Source organism: Pinus tabuliformis, chromosome X (genome assembly GCF_031772625.1).
Source record: "Pinus tabuliformis cultivar Carrire ecotype Pingquan chromosome X, CPIR1, whole genome shotgun sequence".
In the NCBI taxonomy this organism is placed as follows: domain Eukaryota; kingdom Viridiplantae; phylum Streptophyta; class Pinopsida; order Pinales; family Pinaceae; genus Pinus; species Pinus tabuliformis.
Window position 1 is genome coordinate 1,486,749,812 of NC_142308.1, and position 20,857 is coordinate 1,486,770,668.

General features: G+C 39.6%; 1 protein-coding gene across 1 annotated transcript; it reads left to right on the forward strand.

Annotated features, from left to right (window-relative positions):
* Window positions 1-279: 279 nt before the first annotated feature.
* On the forward strand, window positions 280-903 carry LOC149145628 (uncharacterized). The gene has a single exon (XM_089452512.1). It carries the CDS (start codon window positions 280-282, stop codon window positions 901-903), a length of 624 nt encoding a protein of 207 aa, XP_089308638.1.
* Window positions 904-20,857: the final 19,954 nt, after the last annotated feature.

The window sequence follows — 20,857 nt, forward strand, 5'->3', positions numbered from 1 at the left end:
ACCAAACCATACAAAGACTTGTACTCCTTTGACTCCAAGAGAGTCAAGTGCTTAGGCATGATAAAGGATCTAGTGGAAAACCTGGCTCAGATCCTAGTGAAGAGTGTGGTCATGGATATAGTGGTGGCAGACATACCTCCTCGCTTTGGAATGCTCTTATCTAGATCTTGGGGTTCCAAGGTGGGTGGCTCTATCAAGCTAGATCTGACTTATGCCACCATTCCCACTTTTGGAGGTGAGCAAAGGAGGTTGTACAGAGAATCCCGGTTTGTGAAAACCATGACCCCAGCTAAAGGCTCAGAGAACTCCCCAGTGCATGGGAAAGACAGTGACATCTCCTACCTATTCTTAGAAGAAGATGAGAACCTCTTAGAAGAAGCATCAATACACTTGACAAGGCAGTTGAAATACCAACATTTAAATGAAAATGAGGTATGGAAGTTATACTTCGATGGAGCAAACTCAAAAGATGGGAATAGAGCTGGAATATTGTTGGTATCTCCAGAAGGTAGCATGATACCCCTCTCTTTCAAGCTCGAATTTGAGGTGACCAACAATGTAGCGGAGTACGAAGCATTGCTCCTGGGGTTACAAATGGCGAGAAATATGAACATTGAAAGCCTGTTGAACTATGGAGATTATAATCTAGTCGTGAAACAGATCCGAGATCAATGCCAAGCCAAACATCCCAAGCTGAGGACGTACCAAAATGAAGTGTGGGACTTAATTGACAATTTCTTCCTAGTCTTTAACATCCAATTTCTGCCCAGGGAAGAAAACGGGATGGATGACTCTCTTGCGGAAGCTGCAAGCACTTTCAGGCCCCCACAGAATCCACTCCTTAGATATGAGATAAAAGTCAGACACATGCCTTCAATACCTGATAATGTCAAACACTGGTAGGTATTCGAAGATGACGAGCAAGTAAAAAGATTCATAGAATTCGTTGGTGATTTTTCCCACTCCACTATCGATCAAGAAGAGGAAGAAGCAGAACAAGAAGCCACTTCGTGGAAAGAAATAGTGGCTAGGAAAAAAATTTGCAACTAAAAGGGAATACCATCCCTCGTGGACTTGTAACATAGTGTCCAAACAAATGGCTCCAGAGAATGATGAGCAAGAAGAAGACTGTAACGTCGGATCAGAGGAAGAACCCCAAATGATCAAGTTGTCCAATGGAATCCCCTTGCAATACAGATAGAGGTGTTTAGACCTATTCAAAACTTACAAAGATGTATTTTCTTGGTCTTATGATGATTTGAAATCATTTGATACAAATATTATTCAACATAAGATTCCTTTGAAGAGTGGGATAAAGCCATGTAAACAAAAACTTAGACAAATAAACCCACTCTTACTCCCCTCCATTGAAAAGGAGGTAAGGAAGTTGTTGCAAGCCAAGATGATAGTCCCTCTAAGATACTCTGAGTGGGTGAATAATTTGGTCCCTATCTAAAAGAAGAGCAGGGAGATAAGGTTGTGTGTGGACTTCCAAAATTTAAACATGGCATCTCTAAAAGATAACCACCCTCTGCCCAAGATGGATAATATATTGCAAAAGGTAGTGGGTGCAGCCAGAATGTCCATGATGGACTAATTCTCGGGATATAACCAAGTGGTGGTCCACCCTGAGGACTAGAAAAAGACTGCTTTCACTACCCTGTGGGGGACCTTCATGTACGCCTGCATACCATTTGGGTTGATAAATGCAGGAGCCACATTCCAAAGAGCTATGGACATATCTTTCATGGGCGAGCAAGATAAATTTGTGGTAGTTTACTTAGACGACATCACAGTCTTTTATAAGACTGATGAAGAGAATATCCTCCATTTAAAGCTTGCTTTTGAGAAGTGCATAAGGTATGGCCTCTCTCTGAATTCGAAGAAATCTAAGTTTTCCCTGAGTGAGGGGAAGTTGCTTGGGAACATAGTAGCACAGGAAGGATTAAAGATTGATCTTGAATGAGTCAAAGCCATCAGCCTCATTCCTTTGCTAGAAACAAGAGAGAGGTCCAAGCCTTTTTGGGGAGGATAAATTTCTTAAGGCGATTTGTACCCAACTATGCTGAGATAGTTAAAGTTATCACGAATATGCTCAAGAAGGAGAACAAAGTTAAATGGAGCTTCTTCCCCCGTGATTCTTTCACTGGGATCAAAGAAGCTTTGGCTGAGGCCCCAGTGCTAGTCAGCCTCGATTATTTAATGTCCTTCTACATATTTTCCTTCACCTCTCCACATACCATTGTTGTTGTATTGTTATAGAAAAATGAACATGGTTACGATCAACCCATTTCCTTTTTCAGCCAAGTCCTAAGGGACACTAAGATGAAGTACGATATATTGGAGAAACAGGCTTATACACTAGTCAAGGCATTGAATTAATTTCATATGTATGTACTGCAATCTGAAATCACAATGTTTGTCCCAACAGCTGCAGTCAAAGAAATTCTGGTGCAGCGAGACAGCGAAGGAAAGAGGGGCAGATGGATAGCCAAAATACAGGAAGATGAGCTAGAAATCAAGCCTACCAAGCTCATCAAAGGCCAAGGGTTGGCCAAGATTTTGTCTGAATCCAACTGCCAAGCTCTATGGATAAACCTGATCATAGAGGAGGGCAGTCCAGAGGATGAAAAGAGAAAAATTAAAACGGCTGAGCAGAAGATCTATGCCAAGTATGAGGGGTCACCCAGGTATAAGAACATTTTTCATTACCTCTTGTTTCGAAGATGCTTGTTGGGACTGGATAGATCAAAATACCAGAGTTTGAGATTGTAGGCACATAAATACATTATAGCCAATGGACTGCTCTACTGGAAGGACCCGGTGGGGGTATTACTGTTGTGTTTGGTTGAGGAAGAAACCCATGAAGTGATTGGGTATTTCCATGGGGGATTCTGTGGAGGACACTTGAGCTAGAAGGAAACAACAACAAAATCCTCAAGGTGGGATTCTGCTAGCCCACGCTATTTGGAGATTTTTATTCTCAAGTTAGGTCATGCCAAAAATGCTAGTTGTTTGCTGAAAGACAAAAGTTTTCTCCTCTCCCCCTGATTCCTGTGCATGTAGAGGAGCCCTTCAGATAGTGGGGATTGGACTTCATTGGAGAAATCAACCCACCTTCTAGAGGACAACACAAATGGATTTACATCCACTGACTACTTCACCAAGTGGGTAGAGGCTATCCTAGCTAGCAATGCTACTGATTCAGTGGTGATAAAATTTGTGGAGGAGAAGATATTGTCCCACTTTGGGCGTCCTTTTAAAATCATCACTGATAATGCACAGGTCTTCAAATATGCCATGTTCACCAACTTCTGCCACAAATTCAACATCATTATTGGACACTCCACTACATACTACCCTCAAGGGAATGGCTTGGCTGAGTCTTCTAATAAAACTGTGGTGAGAGTTCTAAAGAAGACCATCACTGAAAATCAAAGGAACTGGGACTCTCAACTAACGTTTGCTCTATGGCCTAACCATGTAACACCAAAATTATCCACTGTAAAATCTCCTTTTGAGCTAGTATATGGCAAGGCTTTTTTCTTCCCTATCCAATTAACAATTCCAGTAGCTAAGTTGCTACAAGAAGCTGAGGAAGAGCCTAGCGCCTTGACTAGAAGAATAAATCAGCTGGTGGAGCTTCACGAGAACAGAGAGCAAGTGGGGACCAAACTGTCAAATTATAAACAAAGGATGAAATCTTTGTTTGAAAGGCTAAGGGCAAACCTCTTTAGTAAGGGGATTTAGTTCTCAAATGGGATGTCAGGCAAGAAGACAAAGGAAAGAATGGGAAATTTGATCCACAATGGTTGGGCCCCTTCAAGATTGTAGAAGAGAGGGGAAACAACACCTACATGCTTGAAAACTTGGATGGTGAGCTATTGGAAATGCCTGTAAATGGTCAGTTTCTAAAATTTTATTTTCAAAATTATAGATATTTGTCTCTTTCTCATTGTAAATATATGGGGTGTGTTAAAATTTTTATTTGAGTTTTTCAGTTTTATCAAAAAGTCCTTTTTACAGAATTATATTTTGTTTAAGAATGACTCCATGCCCAATGGAAGGAAAGGCTACTAGTTTTCAGGTCCTCAACACCTTGCCAGCAAGGCACTATCCCTAGTTGGAGCCAATGTTGTCACTCATTACATTGTGGTTTTTATTGGCCAAGGTTTCCCAAGATTAGTGAAGTTTGGAGCCTCTATCCTAGGCCATGGAAGCTATCAGAGAAAAATCAAACCCTCTACATTGCGTAGTACTTGGAAATAGTTTTCCGACGATATATGGAAGTCTAAAAATAGACTCTTCGAGCATAAGTTAAGGCATTTAATGAAGTTTACCTTTGAAAAGACCCAACAAACCAAGAAAATGACTAAGTGTGGAGGCAAAATGCAATCGGAGGATCGGGGGACCGATCGCAATCGCAAATCGGATAACAGCAGAGGTCAACAGGCAAGGAACAATGAAAGAATGAAAAGCAGGGATCGTAAATCGTTGATATCGCATATCGGTAGTCGACAGGTCCAGGCACACCTTTTATCGCATATCGGCATATCGCAATCCCGAACATCGATATTGCATCCTGCATCCCGCAGATCCAGCAATCCATTAGTTACAGAATACTCCAAAACATGCAGGGGAGGCGATTTGCGATATATTGTCGCACCACCGAGGAAGGGTTGGAAACAGTTAACAAAGAAAATCACGAAAAATCCAAGGCCAGGGCCTCCCCTTTCTCTCTCCTCTAGGGGGGGATCAACAATTCGGGGGGGGTTTCAACTTAAAAAGACCTGCAAAATCGTTGATTTGCGATGCCTATGTTAAAAGTCCTGGGGAGAGTTAATTTTCAAATACAAAAGAATTCCCTGCAAAACCAAGGCCACATGGCGACCTCTGATTGGTCCACCAAGCTAACATGGTAGCTGACATCACCAATCACGTGACACGTACGGATGATGATGTGGCAGGTGGACATGTGTCACTCATTTTTGGCATTTTCAGGGGTCCTATGGGGCCATTTTTGGGTGCCACGTGTCACCACTCACAGGTTGACACGTGGTAGTTATGAGGTAACCCATCGCAATCGGTGATCGGCGATCGCTCAATCTAAATATTTCTCTTCAGTTGTGTTTCCTCCCCGGCTATAATTGCAATAAGGAAAGAGGCCCCTGAATGTGATAGGTTATGTGTTGTATTGTATAGGGATTTCACATCCGAGATATCAGCCAATGTGGTGTAAGAGGCAATCATAGGCAATTTAAGTTATAAAGGGAAAAGGCCCCTTCGCACAGATGTCTGAAGCCTTGGCGCTCAAAGACTAAACCCTGGTCCCAACCCTAGTCATATTGAATAATGTCACACAGGGATCTGAAATAAAGCGGGCTAAGGGGGAAATCAAAATGCTCGTTTCTCCTATTTAGAGGTACAAAGGCCCGTGGCTGAGAAATTTGGTTGTTACAATATAGCGAGGCACTGATAGCGCAGGATAGAGAGTTAAAGAGCGTAATGGGTTGGCAACTATGGTTTTAAGAGGAGAAGGTGGTGCATTCAAGGCACATGATGGGCTGATTAAAAGGAAGATCACTAAGACATGGGTCTGGGAATCAACATTGAATGGAGTAAATGCAAAAAAGGCAAAGGTATGTGAAACAGTGCATGAGGCCATACCTTAGCTAGAACAAATCCTACAAATTGAGATGTTCACAGGATGGGAAAAGAGATCTTTGTGTAATTTTTCCTTGTGGTTATTTATTTTGTTGTGTCATAGCGTGTCTCCTTTCCTAAGGCATTCAATTCTGTAATATTTTTGGGCCATAGGGCCATTTATGATTGTAGAAAATCTTGTAGATTCACAAGCTAATGCAATTTTCTAAAGCAAAAGACAAGAATATACTTCTACTCTTTACAGCAGAAGCCCATAAACATCGAGCAAACAATAATCAATAGAGGAAAAGAACCAAAGGCACATAACACAATAAATATCTGGGGAAAGCCACAACTCAAAACCCCACTATTTGTTTTGTATTAATCTAGAAAATCAAGATGAAATTACAATGCTTGATCTCTCTAGAACATTCCCAGCACTCAGAAAATTCAATCTCCAACTCATAAGCAAGCTCAAGGCCAAATCTTAGCCTCTTCACAAGCTCTCCAAGTCTCTATTCCAATGTGTAATTCCTATGGAGAATAGCTTGTATTTAAAGGGAAATAAAGCCTCTAAAAATAGCGTAATCCCTCAAGGATCAGTTCATGAATGCATGCACTATTAATGCAACTCAGAAAAATATAAAACAAATAGTACATTGTCCTTGCACTCTAGTCTCAATTGGAACTTTCTCAGAATCAACATGCATGAGTTTTTTATGAGTAAGTATTCAGTTAACTAGAGTACTACTATTAGAGTTCATTAGTGCCACCACTGACTATTAACTGATTATTAGTTCTCTCAATCAGTTTGAGAACTAATTTAAGTGAACTAACTCATGAAACTGAGTCTTCTATTTTACAACTTAGAGTTAACTCATACTGGACTCCTACAAAGTAGGGAGAACATATACATGACTTCCAAAATACTTCGAACTCGAATTTCCTAAGTTAAGTAAGTTTAATAAACTTAACTTAACTAATTTAAGTTTCTATGAGAATAGAATTCGAATTTAATTCAAGGACAAATTAAACTGGAATTTCTTGTTTCCATTTCTCAACAGTCCCTCTCAACAAGAAATGATTATCAATGACCTCGATCCTGTCTCTGTGAAACTTGAATTTACATCTTGATAATGTCTTTGACAAGATGTTAGCATATTTCTCCTCCATGGGAATGTAATCTAACAACATGATCCACCTCAGTACACAATCTTTGAGATGATGATACCGCATATCAATATGATTGGACCGATCATGAAAGGCTGGATTTTTAGAGAGTTTGATACAACTCTGATTATCATAATAAATCATTGTTGGATCCATCTGCTGACCAAACAAACCAACCAGGATCTTCCACATCCAGATAGCCTCACATGCTACATGACTTGTAGCCATGTACTCTCCCTCTACCGAACTGAGTGCAACCAATCTCTGTATCCTGTTGTACCGAGAAAATGTTGTTGACTCAATACTAAAGATCCCTCTTGATGTGCTCTTCCTGTCTAATGGACTCCCTGCCTAATCTACATTGGTGAAGCCTTGAAGCTTCACTCCCTCTGTCTCTCTATACCATAACCCAAACTAAGTAGTTCCTCTAAGGTATCTCAATACATGCTTTTCTTCCTTCCAATAAAGCTTAGTAGGCCTAACCATCGCTTAAATAACATGGTTAACTGCATAGCCCATATTTGGTCATGTTTTCACCAAGTACATGAGTGAACCCACAAGCTGTCGGTAAACATTAGCTTCCACTACTTCCCCTGAAGTAGCATCCTCCTTCCTCCAGTTACCAGCTAGAGGAGTCTCCATGGGTTTACTATTCTCCATGTGGAATCTCCTAAGTATCTTGTTGGCATACTTGTCCTAAGATACAAACAAATCCCCATCTCCCTTCCATACCTCCATGCCAAGAAAGTAATGCATGAGCCCCATGTCATTCATCTCAAACTCTCTTACAAGGTCCTCCTTGTAAGATTTGATGAGCTTATCATGACCTGTCAGTATGAGATCATCTACATAAAGTACAATGATCAACATCTTACCTTCCACCACTATGTGATACAGGTTTTCATCCACTTAACTCTTTGTGAATCCCAACCCAGTGAAGTAGTTATCTATCGTGGTGTACCAAGCATGGGGTGCTTGCTTCAGCCCATAAAATACTCTCTTGAGTCGGCACACATGCAACTCACAATCCAAGGTTTCAAAACCTTCGGGCTGCTCTATGTACACCTATTCCTTAATCATACCATTGAGGAAGGCAGTCTTCACATCCATCTGATGGATCTTCCAACCCATCTGTGTTGATAGTGCCAAAATAGATCCGATTGACAAGTACCTTGCAACAGGAGCAAAGGTCTCATCATAGTCAATCCCCTCTACCTATGAAAATCCATGGGCACCAAATCTGGCCTTATGTTTCTCCACACTACCATCTGTAGCTTGCTTTACCTTGTAAAGCCAATAGGAGCTCACAAATGACTTGTCCTCCGGTCTCGGGACCACATCCCAGACATTGTTTCGAACTATGTATTCATACTCCTCCACCATTGCATTAACCCAAACTAGCTATTGCATTGCTTACTAAAAGGAAGATGGCTCTATCACAAGACATGCACCCATAAGTGCCATGTATCCAATGTACCTCTCTGGTAACCTCCTCTATCTGCACTGAGAAGAGGGTGCTCCCACATTCTCCCATGCATCATCCAACAATCTGTCAGCCTCTCTATTGCACTTTCTTCCCTCTCTGGAAGACTCTACCTGAGTGGATGTCTCCACTCTCTGAACCTCTGCATGTGGCTACTCCACATCAATCTGAGGCCTCTCAACCTTAGGAGATAAAATATCATCATCCACATGTAGTTCAATCTCCCTCTCAAGAGATACTCGCATGGCCTTCTCCTCATCGAACCTGATATCCCTGTAAACCACTGTCATTCGACTGGTCGGCATGTACACCTGATAGTTGTGGGGTGTATCAGTGTACCCCACAAAGATCCCCAACTTTGATATTCGCTCAAGCTTCTTTCATGCATCTTTGGTCACATGGCAATAAACCGATGACCCAAAAATCCTAAAGTGACCAACTTCTGGCCTCTTTCCGGAATAAGCCTCCTCTGGTGTCTTCATCTCAAGTATCCAATGTGGGCTGTGATTCTGAACATAAACTGATGTGTTGAATGCTTCAGCCCACATGTGCAGTCATAGGCCCTGATCATGCAAAATCGCCCTACTACCCCTGCTATGCTCTTGTTCTTCCTCTCAAAAACCCCATTCTATTGAGGGTTATGGGGTGTTGTCAACTCTCGTTTAATCCCTTGCACTGCACATAATTTCTTAAACTCATTAGAGACATACTCACCACCGTTATCACTCTGTAGAGATTTAACCTTCTTGAAACACTCTTTCTCTACCAATGCTTTGAACTCACAAAACTTTGTGAAAGTTTGATCCTTTTTCTGCATAAAAAATACCCAACATTTACGAGACTAGTCATCAACAAATATAACATAATACTTGTGTTTGGCCATTGATGCTGTCGAGAATGGTCCACACACATCTGAATGGACTCTCTCTAGAATAGACTCTGCTCGACTGTCTCTGTCTCCAAAGGAATACTTGGTGTATTTTCCCAAAGTACAACCCTTGCATGTATCAAATTGCTCAAGCGTACCTTTAGGAAGACTGGTAGAGATTTGTTGCAATATCTTTAAAGCCCCATGACGCAAGTGTCCCAATTGCATGTGCCACAACTCGTCGATGTCTCAGCTCAACATCTTTCTGCTTTTGAACTCAACACAGAACAATTCTCTACCTCTATCTTATAGGGATTCTAAACTCAAATCCCTATCTTCTTTACTTGACCCATGGCTATGTCGAAGGAATGCCTTTCCTTTTGAAAATATCACATCATAGCCTCTATCCTCAAGCATGGCAACGAATACAAAGTTCTTCGTTAGTTCGGGTACATGCATAACATTCTTCAAGGTGAGTGGAACAGTATGCTCCCTCTAAAAAGTAATAGTGCCTACACCAGTAACACTATACTTATGCCATCACCCATCTCGATATGCATCTTGATATATTTCTCCTCCAATTCACTAAATAACTCTTTGTCGCCAGTCATGTGGAAAGAAGCTCCACTGTCTAAGTACCAGACACTTCCCATCATTGAAGACACCATGCATGCAATGAGGGAAAATTCCAATTCGAATTGGGAGACCAAAGCCTCACCCACCGCTCCCCCTGAGGACTTCTCCTTAGACTTCTTCAACAGAAAATTTGTAGCAAAGTGTCCCATCTTGTGACAATGAAATCATTTAACTTTCATCATGTCCTTCTTCTTACTTCCATGATAAGAATATGATGTGGAATGGGAAATTTTACCTTTCCCCTTCCTCGCCTTAATCGCTAAGGCACACTTCTCTTCATCATCAACCTTCGATGAAGAGCCATCCCTGGTGTTCCTCCTGATCTCATCCTGCATCAAATCTGACCATAGTCGTTCCCAATCTGGTAGCTTCTCCGGACCATTCACAAAGTCCTGATAACTATGCCAACTCTTTGGGAGTCCAAGAAGAGCAATGTTCACTATATCGTCCTCAGCAACCATAATTCCAAAACTTCCAAGTTCATCCCAACTTTGAGTGAACTTGGTCAAGTACTTTGGAATCGTCTCGCCTTTTTCCATCTTGATTTTACGAAGTTTATTCTTCAGTGCCAACTTCCTTTGATTACTGCTATTTGATACAAGTCCGTCAATGTTTTCCACATAGAATGCAGGGTTTCCTTTCCATGGAGACTCGAGACAATATGATCTCGAACTCCCTCAAGGATTATCTGCCTTGCCTTCGTGTTTAGTCAATTTAGTGTCCTAAATTGCTACATAAATTATCAATCCAGGTATCGTAAATTGATGAAGTGTAGTGCACTATATGTGCTAGATGACCCTTTCTTACCTCACTATTTTTAATTTTATGTTTGTTTTGGGGTTTTTGTTCTTTTGATTCCTAATGTTCTGTAATGTAATAAAAATCTTAATCTACTGCTGCTAAGAACCTAGAGAAATGAAGTAAGAGTTAAAAGTGCTTTTAGGCCAAATTTGGAAGTAAAGTTTTTAAACAAGAAGGTGAAAACAGAGCTTCTCTTCTTGCTATTGTAATTGTTCCCAAATCATGAGCTGAAAGGACTCTTAAAACTGTTGTCTACTTAATTACAAAACCAAAACTTAAGTGAGAAAATGGAATTGCAACTATCTACAATAAACCGAAAATGAAATACTGGAGACAAAACTACTTCTACTGTCTAGTCTACTTGCAAAATTAAAGCTTAATGAACTACTGAATATGGAACTGCAATTAAACTAAGGGAAAGAAAAAAAATGAAATTTCAACTATTATAATTGTCAAAGCAAAACTAAATGAAGTATTGTTATCACTCTGCTATATAATTTAGGGGGAATTAACTCCTTATGATAGCAACATTTGAGAGATTTCACTCTTCATCATTCTAAAAGAAGTAAACATGAGAATGCAAGGAAAAACTTAGTCATAAATAGAACATTTCACCACTTAGTCTTAGGTTCAACCATCAATGAAGGGCTTTTGGAAATATCCATTTAAATCATGAGTTGCTAAATTGATAAGAAAATGGCATTGGACTACTTAACCGAAGAACTAATTAACAACAATTATAATGAAAGACTCATTTATATATACAACATTTCACCATTTAGTTGGCGGATTAACCATCAACGAAAGGCTTTTGGAAACATTCATTTATATCATGAGTGACTACACTAATAAGAAAAAGGCATTAAACAACTTGACTCTGAAACTAATGAACAGCAAGAAGTCTCATTCATAAACTCAACATTTCACCATTTAGTTTGAGGATTAACCATCAACGAAAGGCTTTGGAAACATTTTTTTATATTATGAGTGACTACACTAATGAGAAAAAGACATTAACAACTTAAATTTAAAAAAATAAGAACTAAGGAACAACAGAAGAAATAAATCTAATTATGCTACTGACAACAATTTTAAAACTACAGCTAAGAAGCTAGAAAATAATGGAAACTAAAGAACTACTCTACGTTGGAATGCAACTATCTTGAGTTAGTGGAAACAAATGACACCAGCTGCAATAAAAATAGTGTTAAGAAACAATTATGAACATGATAAAAACACAGTAAATATACAACTAAACGAAGAAAGACAACAAATGAAAATGTACAGAAATGAAAATATACCCTTGACCACACAGGGGCCCTTTGCAAGGTCTAGGACTAGCAACGCAAAATCAACACTTCACATGCTTTAGGCATCCATTAGAAAAACAGAGTTTTATATTAAAAACAGAGCACTGAGTGTCTCAAGCTACAAGTGGAAATTGCACTATTACATCAACAAAAACATGAACTTGTTCTGCGTTCCAAACGCTGATATTTATAGGAAAAATACACAATTGTTTGAAGAGAGAAGTCATCTACAACAAACACGTAGACAGGTAGTGTATCCGAAAATTTTGTCTTCGGTTGTCTTGAAACATAAATCTCTGAATAGTGGCTGTTGGATACTGGTTGTGCAGGTGGAAAATGACATCCTTGGCTTCAGGAGACTACCTCAGATTCATTTACTAAGAAATGTGCAAAAACAAAGTTCTACTTGTTGTAGGTTTCTTCCGTTGACTCCCCTTTGACCGGGGTCCTCCTCATCGATCTTGGTCAAATGGATAGGATACCATCCATGCTCAGATGTTTTCCCAGCTACCCATATGATCTATTTCCTCTCTTAACACCTGTAACCTACAAAAGCGTGAAGATGGCTGCAAAATAGTCGATTAGCTGTGAAATGTGGTTGTGTTCCGTAACTGAAAAACAAAAACCTATCCAAATAACAAACATAACAATATAACTTGAAAATCATTTGAAATATACTCCTTGAGACAATATGCAATGGCTTTTGATGATTTAGGATGCATTTTCATGGAAGATCAAAGGAAGAAGGATGAAGAAGTTGCTTGAGAAAGAGGCAGTTTTGGAACTCAACACTTCGCCACACACTTCTTCCACTCAGCCAAGTTTTGTGCATCAGTAGTTGCTGGCTTAGGAATTTCTTATTAAACAAATTCCTTCAAACCATTGTCCTCTAGCACCAACTCCATCATGTCCCTCCAGGATATGAAATTTGAGTTGCCTTCCAAGGCATACTCAAGCCTCAACCCATGGAACGCCATCTACTGATCCTAAAGTATGTATTGCAAATTTGACTTTCATCTGTAACCCAGACACTCAAAACTTCGAAATATCCTCTAGAGAGTTGTATCTCCCTCATCCGAACTTAGATTCGGCCAATTTTTTTTTGAATTTAGGTATCTTTTCCCAAGGAATCTAGATCTGCAATTTGTTTCTAAACATTTTGCACAAAAATTCTCAGATATTCTCTGAAAACTCTTGGCCCAAAAAAAAAATCTTGCTCTGATACCATGTAGAAAATCCTGTAGATTCACAAGCTAATGCAATTTTCTAAAGAAAGAGACAAGAATCTACTTCTACTCTTTACAACGGAAGCTCATAAAAATCGAGAAAACAATAATCAATAGAGGAATAGAATCAAAGGCACATAACACAATAAATATCCGAGGAAAGCCACACTCAAAACCCCACTATTTGTTTTGTATTAATCCAGAAAATCAAGATGAAATTACAATGCTTGTTCTCTCTAGAACATTCCCAGAACTCAGAAAATTCAATCTCCAACTCATAATCAAGCTCAAGGCCAAATCTTAGCCTCTTCACAATCTCTCCAAGTCTCTATTCCAATGTGTAATTCCTATGGAGAATAAATTGTATTTAAAGGGAAATAAAGCCTCTAAAAATAGCGCAATCCCTCAAGGATCAGTTCCTGAATGCATTCACTGTCAGTGCAACTCAGAAAAATTTAAAACAAATAATACATTGTCCCTGCACTCTAGTCTCAACTGGGCCTTTCTTAGAATTAACATGCATGAGTTTCTAATGAGTAAATATTCAGTTAACTAGAGTATCACTAGTGGAGTTCATTAGTGTCACCATTGACTATTAACTCACTATTAGTTCTCTCAATCAGTTTGAGAAGTAATTTAACTAAACTGACTCATGAAATTGAGTCTTCTATTTTACAACTCACAATTAACTCATATTGGACTCTTAAAAAGTAGGTAGAACATATACATGACTTCCAAAAGACTTCCAACTCGAATTTCCTAAGTTAAGTAAGTTTAATAAAATTAATGATCCGAATAGAAAATGGCATCAACCCATGGTATTTGTCCACCCATGGTATTGTAACTAGCATCCACCCATGGCATTGTAAGTGACATCCACCCATGGTATTCATTCATCCATGGTATTTTCCCATGGTATTGTGACATCTATCCAGGGTATTAATTCACCCATGGAATCGACCCGTGGTATTGTAACTGAAAAATACTATAAGTAACAAGTCACATTTTGTAAAAGGACAGTTTGTCTGCCACAATGTAGCTTTTACAGTTATTCTCTGCTTTTAATTAAAAAATTCTTTGTGTTCCTTCAAGCGAGCATGCCAAGATTATTTGGGAAGCACACTACAGTCGGGCTACTAGGCATTTCGGGGTCGAGAAAATGGTGGCAGTACTACAAAAGTATTTCTATTGGTCGAATCTTCGACAGGATGTCGGGAAGTACATCAGATCATGCATTGCCTGCACCATTTCCAAACCGACCATCAATAAGAAAGGCTTCTATACCCCACTTCCTACCCCTAGTCGGCCTTGGGAATCCATCTCCATGGATTACATATCGAGCCTTCCTTCTACTAAGCATGGAAACAACTGTGTTTTTGTGGTCATCGACAGGTTCTCAAAGATGGCCATTATGGCAGCCTGCAAGAAGAATATCACAGCAGAAGCCACTACTAAACTCTTCTTTGAATGAGTGTGGGTACACTTTGGGATCACCCAGTCTATCATCTCAAATCAGGACAACAGGTTCCTCAGTACATTTTGGTCCAGTCTCTGGTCGATGCTAGACACCAAACTCACTAATTCTGTAGCCTTCCATCCCCAAACTGATGGCCAGATAGAGGCTGTCAACAAGATGATCATCCACATTTTGCGCATGTACAACTCAAAGAATCCACACACATGGGACGAGAGCCTCCCCTATGTTTAGTACAGCTATAACCGGGCTCTCCACAGCTCCACTGGCCATAGCCTTTTTCAGGTGGGCTTGGGGTTCCATATACTATGTCCCATTGATGTGGCCATGCCATTTGTAGCTACTAAGGAAAATTCATCTCATGTCCCATCCAAAACAAAACCAAAAAGAAATTTCTTATTGAAAGCAAAGAATAATTGTAAAAGCTACATTGTGGCGGACAAAATGTCCTTTTACAAAATGTGACTTGTTACTTGTAGTATTTTTCAGTTACAATACCACGGGTCAATTCCATGGGAAAATGAATACCATGGGTGGATGTCACTTACAATACCATGGGTAGATGCCGCTTACAATACCATGGGTAAATTCCATGGGTGTATGAATAACATGGGTGGATGAATACCATGGTTTGATGCCATTTTCTATTCGGATCATTTAATGACCGAATAGAAAATGGCATCAACCAATGGTATTCATCCACCCATGGAATTTACCCATGGTATTGTAAGTGGCATCCACCCATGGTATTGTAAGTGACATCCACCCATAGTATTCATTAACCCATGGTATTTGTCCATGGTATGTGACATCCACCCATGGAAATGACCCGTGGTATTGTAATTGAAAAATACTATAAGTAACAAGTCACATTTTGTAAAAAGACAATTTATTTGTTACTTATAGTATTTTTCAATTACAATACCACGGGTCAATTCCACGGGTGAATGAATACCATGGGTGGATGTCACAATACCATGGGCAAATACCATGGGTGGATGTCACTTACAATACCATGGGTAAATTCCATGGGTGGATGAATACCATGGGTTGATGCCATTTTCTATTCAGATCACTTAATTTAACTATTTTAAGTTGCTATGTGAATAGAATTCAAATTTAATTTAGAGTTTAATTCAAGGACAAATTAAACTGGAATTTCTTGTTGCCATTTCTCAGCACTGATACAGCTAGTCGACTAGACAGCTGAGTAAATATCTTAGATATTTTGTGTAATGAATAGTCTTTCCCCCCTCTCCATATAAATAGAGGAAAGAAACACTTAGAAAAGGTTCAAAAATTCTAGAGAAAACATTGCATGTTATATTTTGAGACTATATCTCCTTTGTAATACAAATCTTTTTAGAATATCAAGGAAGCAATGGTGATTCCCTCTTCAAAGAATTACAATATGTGTTCCCCTTTGTTTAACTCATTTTTATGTTCATGCTTCTTCCCTGAATTCATGTAATTATTGTTTCTAAATGTGTTTCAAGCTCCCTCATAGATTAATTAGTATCTATATGTTAATGCAAATGCTTGTAACTGTTTCATAGATTCATTTGTCTAAACATTGTTTATGCAAATGCCTATGAGGAATATTGAGATTATATCTTTAAATCTGCAGCACATGAATCATAGCTCTCAGCTCCCTCTTCATTCATTATTTCTACTTGTATCCCAAATAAGCATAGAAATCCTTAATGCCTCAAGCTCTGTGTGTTAAATATAGAAGTCTTGAAGCCTTATGCTCTATGTGATGAGTTACTCTCCTCTCTTATCCTCTCTCACCCACCCTGCAATGATTATTAAGCTGTAAGACCTTGAAGCTCTTGGCCTCCATTATTTTTATGCTTATTTCTGATATCTGAACTTGTGAAGAAGTATCAGAAATCCATGTTTCATTCCCTTGGATTAATGAACCAATCTATTTCCCATGTATATATGTACCTATATATCATAAGTGTGGTCTCTAGTTTCTTGTAAATCATTTGAGACACACCATTTTAGATGTGCCCAGGCACTGGTCTTGAAGCAATCCAAGATTGTCTCTAGGAGATACAACATGATCGTTTAATTGTCTTTGTTGTTGATAAGTCATAACATCCTCCATTACCTCCATCTGTTGCTTTCCAGATACCAGTCTGAGTTCGTAATGCCATCATCTCCGGATGCATTATTGACGAAGGTGCATCCACCTGCATGTTGTCCATTTTCGTTTGGAAGCAACTCAAGTCACCTGAATTGTCCCCATCCACCATCACTTTGCGTTGTATCGCAATTTTCTAGTGACTCTTGTGGGAAAGACTGTTCACATAGACATCGAGGTTATTGATGCCCCTCCAGGTTACAACATTATCTTGGGTCATAGTTACACTTATGCCATGTCATTTGTCATGTCTACGGTTTTCCGCAAGATGTGCTGCCCCCATGAAGGGAAGATCGTCACTATCAATTAGATGACATACTACGAGCCGTCATCCTTGACCTCCCCTGAGTCCATTATTTCTTCGATGTCTAATAAGCAGTCTTCTACTCTTCTAACTAGTGTTTCACCCAGAGTCTACAAAGATTCCTCATTGTTGGGTGCTTTCCCTGGTCCTCCCCCTCCTATCTCTGAGCCTACCTCTTTGAGTGTTTTCATGTTACAAGCGTCACGGGATGCTCAAAAGTAGTCTGGTACATATGATCAATAGCCAACTCCTCAGCACCCTGCTATTACCATCTCAGCCGAGCCATCCAGATCCACCCCCCCAAGACCTCCTCCTTTTGTGGGTGCCTCCCCTTTGTTCCCACCAGGAACTATTCCTCCAGGTCTCAACCATCCAGGAGTTGTTCCACCAAGACATTACCCTGCAGGATAGATACCTTTCTTGTTTCCTCCTCCTAGAATATTTTCTGTCCCTGTCATGGCTTTGTTGACTCTCCCTAATATGACTTTGGGGATCCTAGTGTGGTACATTGATCCCCCAGTGAACACTCCGCCTAGTTAGCTCAAACCATATCATGCTTTGACCATAGTTCAACCGATCCCTATGATCCCTGTCACTTCTCTAGTTCCACTGCAACCTCAATAAGAACCCACTCATATTGCAAAAGCATCTAGATAGGGGAGCAAAGCCAAGATGAAGGAACCTAAGGACAAGGCTCTTGTCTCGATGAATTTCATGACTGCCTCCAAGTGCTTCGCGACTTCGATGCCACTCATAATGGATCATCTACTCCTCTACCTATGGATTCTAGTCCCACCATTATGATCCCTCCCCCTGATGTCGATATGACGGACTCCATGGTCCATATACTTTACCTGTTGTCATCCTTGAGATCATCGTAGGAAAATCTCTCTAAGGTTCCCGCGCACGCTTCTGTCGAACCTTCCTCGTCGGAAACTCGAGTTTCAACATCGGTAGATCTTCCATCTACTAGCTCGTCATATACCACCTCAGATGATGCGTATGTGAACCTTCTTTCTCAGGATGATGCACCAGGTACTGTCGCCACATCATGTAGTCTCCTTTCCTCTAGTCCTCTCATATTCCATTGCGATGAGGATATCATGGAAGCCATGACTACCCCTGATTACCCTTGGGATGATATGCACCATCGTGCATACTTCCTTCCATATTTGCGAACCCAGAAGTTCCCCCCCCCATCTTACTCGTGATGATAGACGACATATTTGATACCAGGCCCCTCTCTATCTTCTCATCGGTGATGACCTTTATCATCGCGGTGTTGATTGTATCCTTTGTTGTTGTCTCACTTATCATTATGGCTATGACCTTACATCATTAGTAAGGACTTGGGTAAGGGGGCATATCTTCTAGAGGATTTTGAAGGCCAACTTCTTCCTAATCCTCACAATGCACTCTACCTCAAGAATATCCCATTGATTTGCGTATATTTATTTCTATCATGCATTTAGGTAGGTTGCATCATCTCATTTGATGATTTGACACTTCACCAGGAAGCCATTTTTCCAAGAAGAGTCACTTCGTCGCCTCTTAAAATCAAATTTCTTCATTTTTTACGCTTGTACTTTGGTAACCAGCTTTCCTTGGCGCTTGTCGTCTCACTTGTCTATTTTTGTCATGGGAAATCATCATTTTCTCATGTTTTCATGGTCCCCACCAGGACTATTCTATGCGGCTGTGTCATCGATTCACCCTTGTTCAGAGCATCCGCAATAAGCCACCTTTACATCCATAGAGTCTATTTCACGTCCCATTGTATCATGTCACAACATTCCATCCATCTTTGCATACCATTCATCCCATGTTTCCCATTTTTGCCTACAGTCATATTGTCTCACATCCCCTCCGGAGTTGAGTCAGTTGTTTCCAGGTCAACCATGCACTTTATGCTCTTACAGGAGAAATCGTATGTTTGTCCCTTAGTCTCGTTTTCTCCATTTCCCTCGGTGTCAATCCATCGGTCACATTACTATTTTCCCTCGTGCCTTATTTGAGGATCCTCATTGCCTCACCTATGGTAGGCCCTATTCTGTCGACATTAGCACATCTATTCCAGAAGAACGGCCTAGAGGGCGGTGTATCTTGGTTCCAACTTCCACTCTTGTTCGGTGCCTCGGATCAAGCAAAGGGAATCATCATTTCCCTTTGACTTGACTGTTTCATGTTCGTGATTCATACACTTGATGGTCCAGTGATGCAACAAATTGTACCAGTGATTTCCAAGTGTGTGTGAGATGTTTCAGACCTCATGAGGGGGTGGACCTTCAGGTATCCCCCCACATGCCCAGATGGATTCCCATTATGCTATAGCCTCATATGTAGTTCCACATATTTGATGGGTTCGGTTTCTGCCACTTGCAATGCTCATGACATGCATGTCTCCTTCAGATGATCCATTCAGTTTGCAGAGCCCTTTCCTATTCAGCAAGGCTTCTTTGGTTGTTCTATCCTCCCTCCCACCCATTTTTTGACGGAAGGGCCATTATATCTCATGTACTCAGATTTTACTGTATTTAGTCCTGGCTCAAATTTTTTCTAGACACGTTATGTATATGGGACATTTTGTATTATTTTATGGCTCATTCATGCCAACATGTCATGTACCATTCAACATGTATTTTATTTCTTAGTTTCATGTTTCTGGGCGCATCATTATTTTTGTACTAAGTTATCTCGGCGGGTATAGGTATGCCTCCCCCGCCTCACTGAGATATGGTACCACAACATAAAATGAGACTTGCATTAGTCTCTCCCCCTCTGTCACTATCCTCTTTCGCTTCAGCTCCATTGCTCTATCTCTCTCTCTCTCTGACTCCACTTCGTTGTCTAGTGATTGTATCCTTACAATGTACTTCGGTCATACATTTTTCTCCTAACACTCGTACGTTGGGGGGCAATCTGTTATCACAAAAAATTTATCATCTAGCCATAATTTACTAGATGGATTGAAGTACACCATGTAGGGCCAATTTACCATAGTAAAATTGCTTTCATTGTGAGAAATTACTTAATAAACCACATTTGTTAAGTCATTTATAATTAAACCCATGAAGAATAATTAAATAAATCACTATTTATTTAATTATCTTCTAGGAATAATTAATTAAAACATTGTTTAATTAATATTCCTTGTCACATTTGACCCAGTTATGATAAATAAGTAGATAAATCATTAATTATCTTATTTTTCTCTAGGAATAATTGATTAATCACTAATTAGTTATTATTCCTTGTCAAGTTTGACTAAATCCGCTGGGAATAATTAAATAAATCATTATTTGTTTATTATTCCTTAACCATATTTCTTGAGATGATAAATAAATCATTTATTTATTTATTATTTCTAAATAAAAGTTTAAATATTTTTTCCCTCCAAACCAAATATAATAAAATATTCCAAATGGTTAATTCTAGAATGGGGTTAATAATATTTTATTATTGCTCATTATTCGAGGATAACCTAATATTTTGTTATAAATAGAAGGGTTTTCCATTCATTCTTCACTTTTGATTATTTTCATTGTTGCACTCACTGTTGTAGCTCTAATTATTATCATTGTCACACACCATCTTCTTTTTCATTTGAGTTCTCATTGAGCTCAAACATTTTGTTTGCTGGGTTTTACACATTATAAAGGAGAGAGACTCTACAAAAAGCTGAAGACATTAAGGATAGCCAAGAACCCATCCCATAGAGGGGGACTGGTAACATTATTTGTTCCCTTCACAGGTGTTGTTTAATAAAATATATTCTTTATATATCTAGTTTCCA

Bases quoted from the DNA above. Each gene is read 5' to 3' on its own strand.
- LOC149145628 (XM_089452512.1), top strand. From the start codon at position 280: ATGACCCCAGCTAAAGGCTCAGAGAACTCCCCAGTGCATGGGAAAGAC.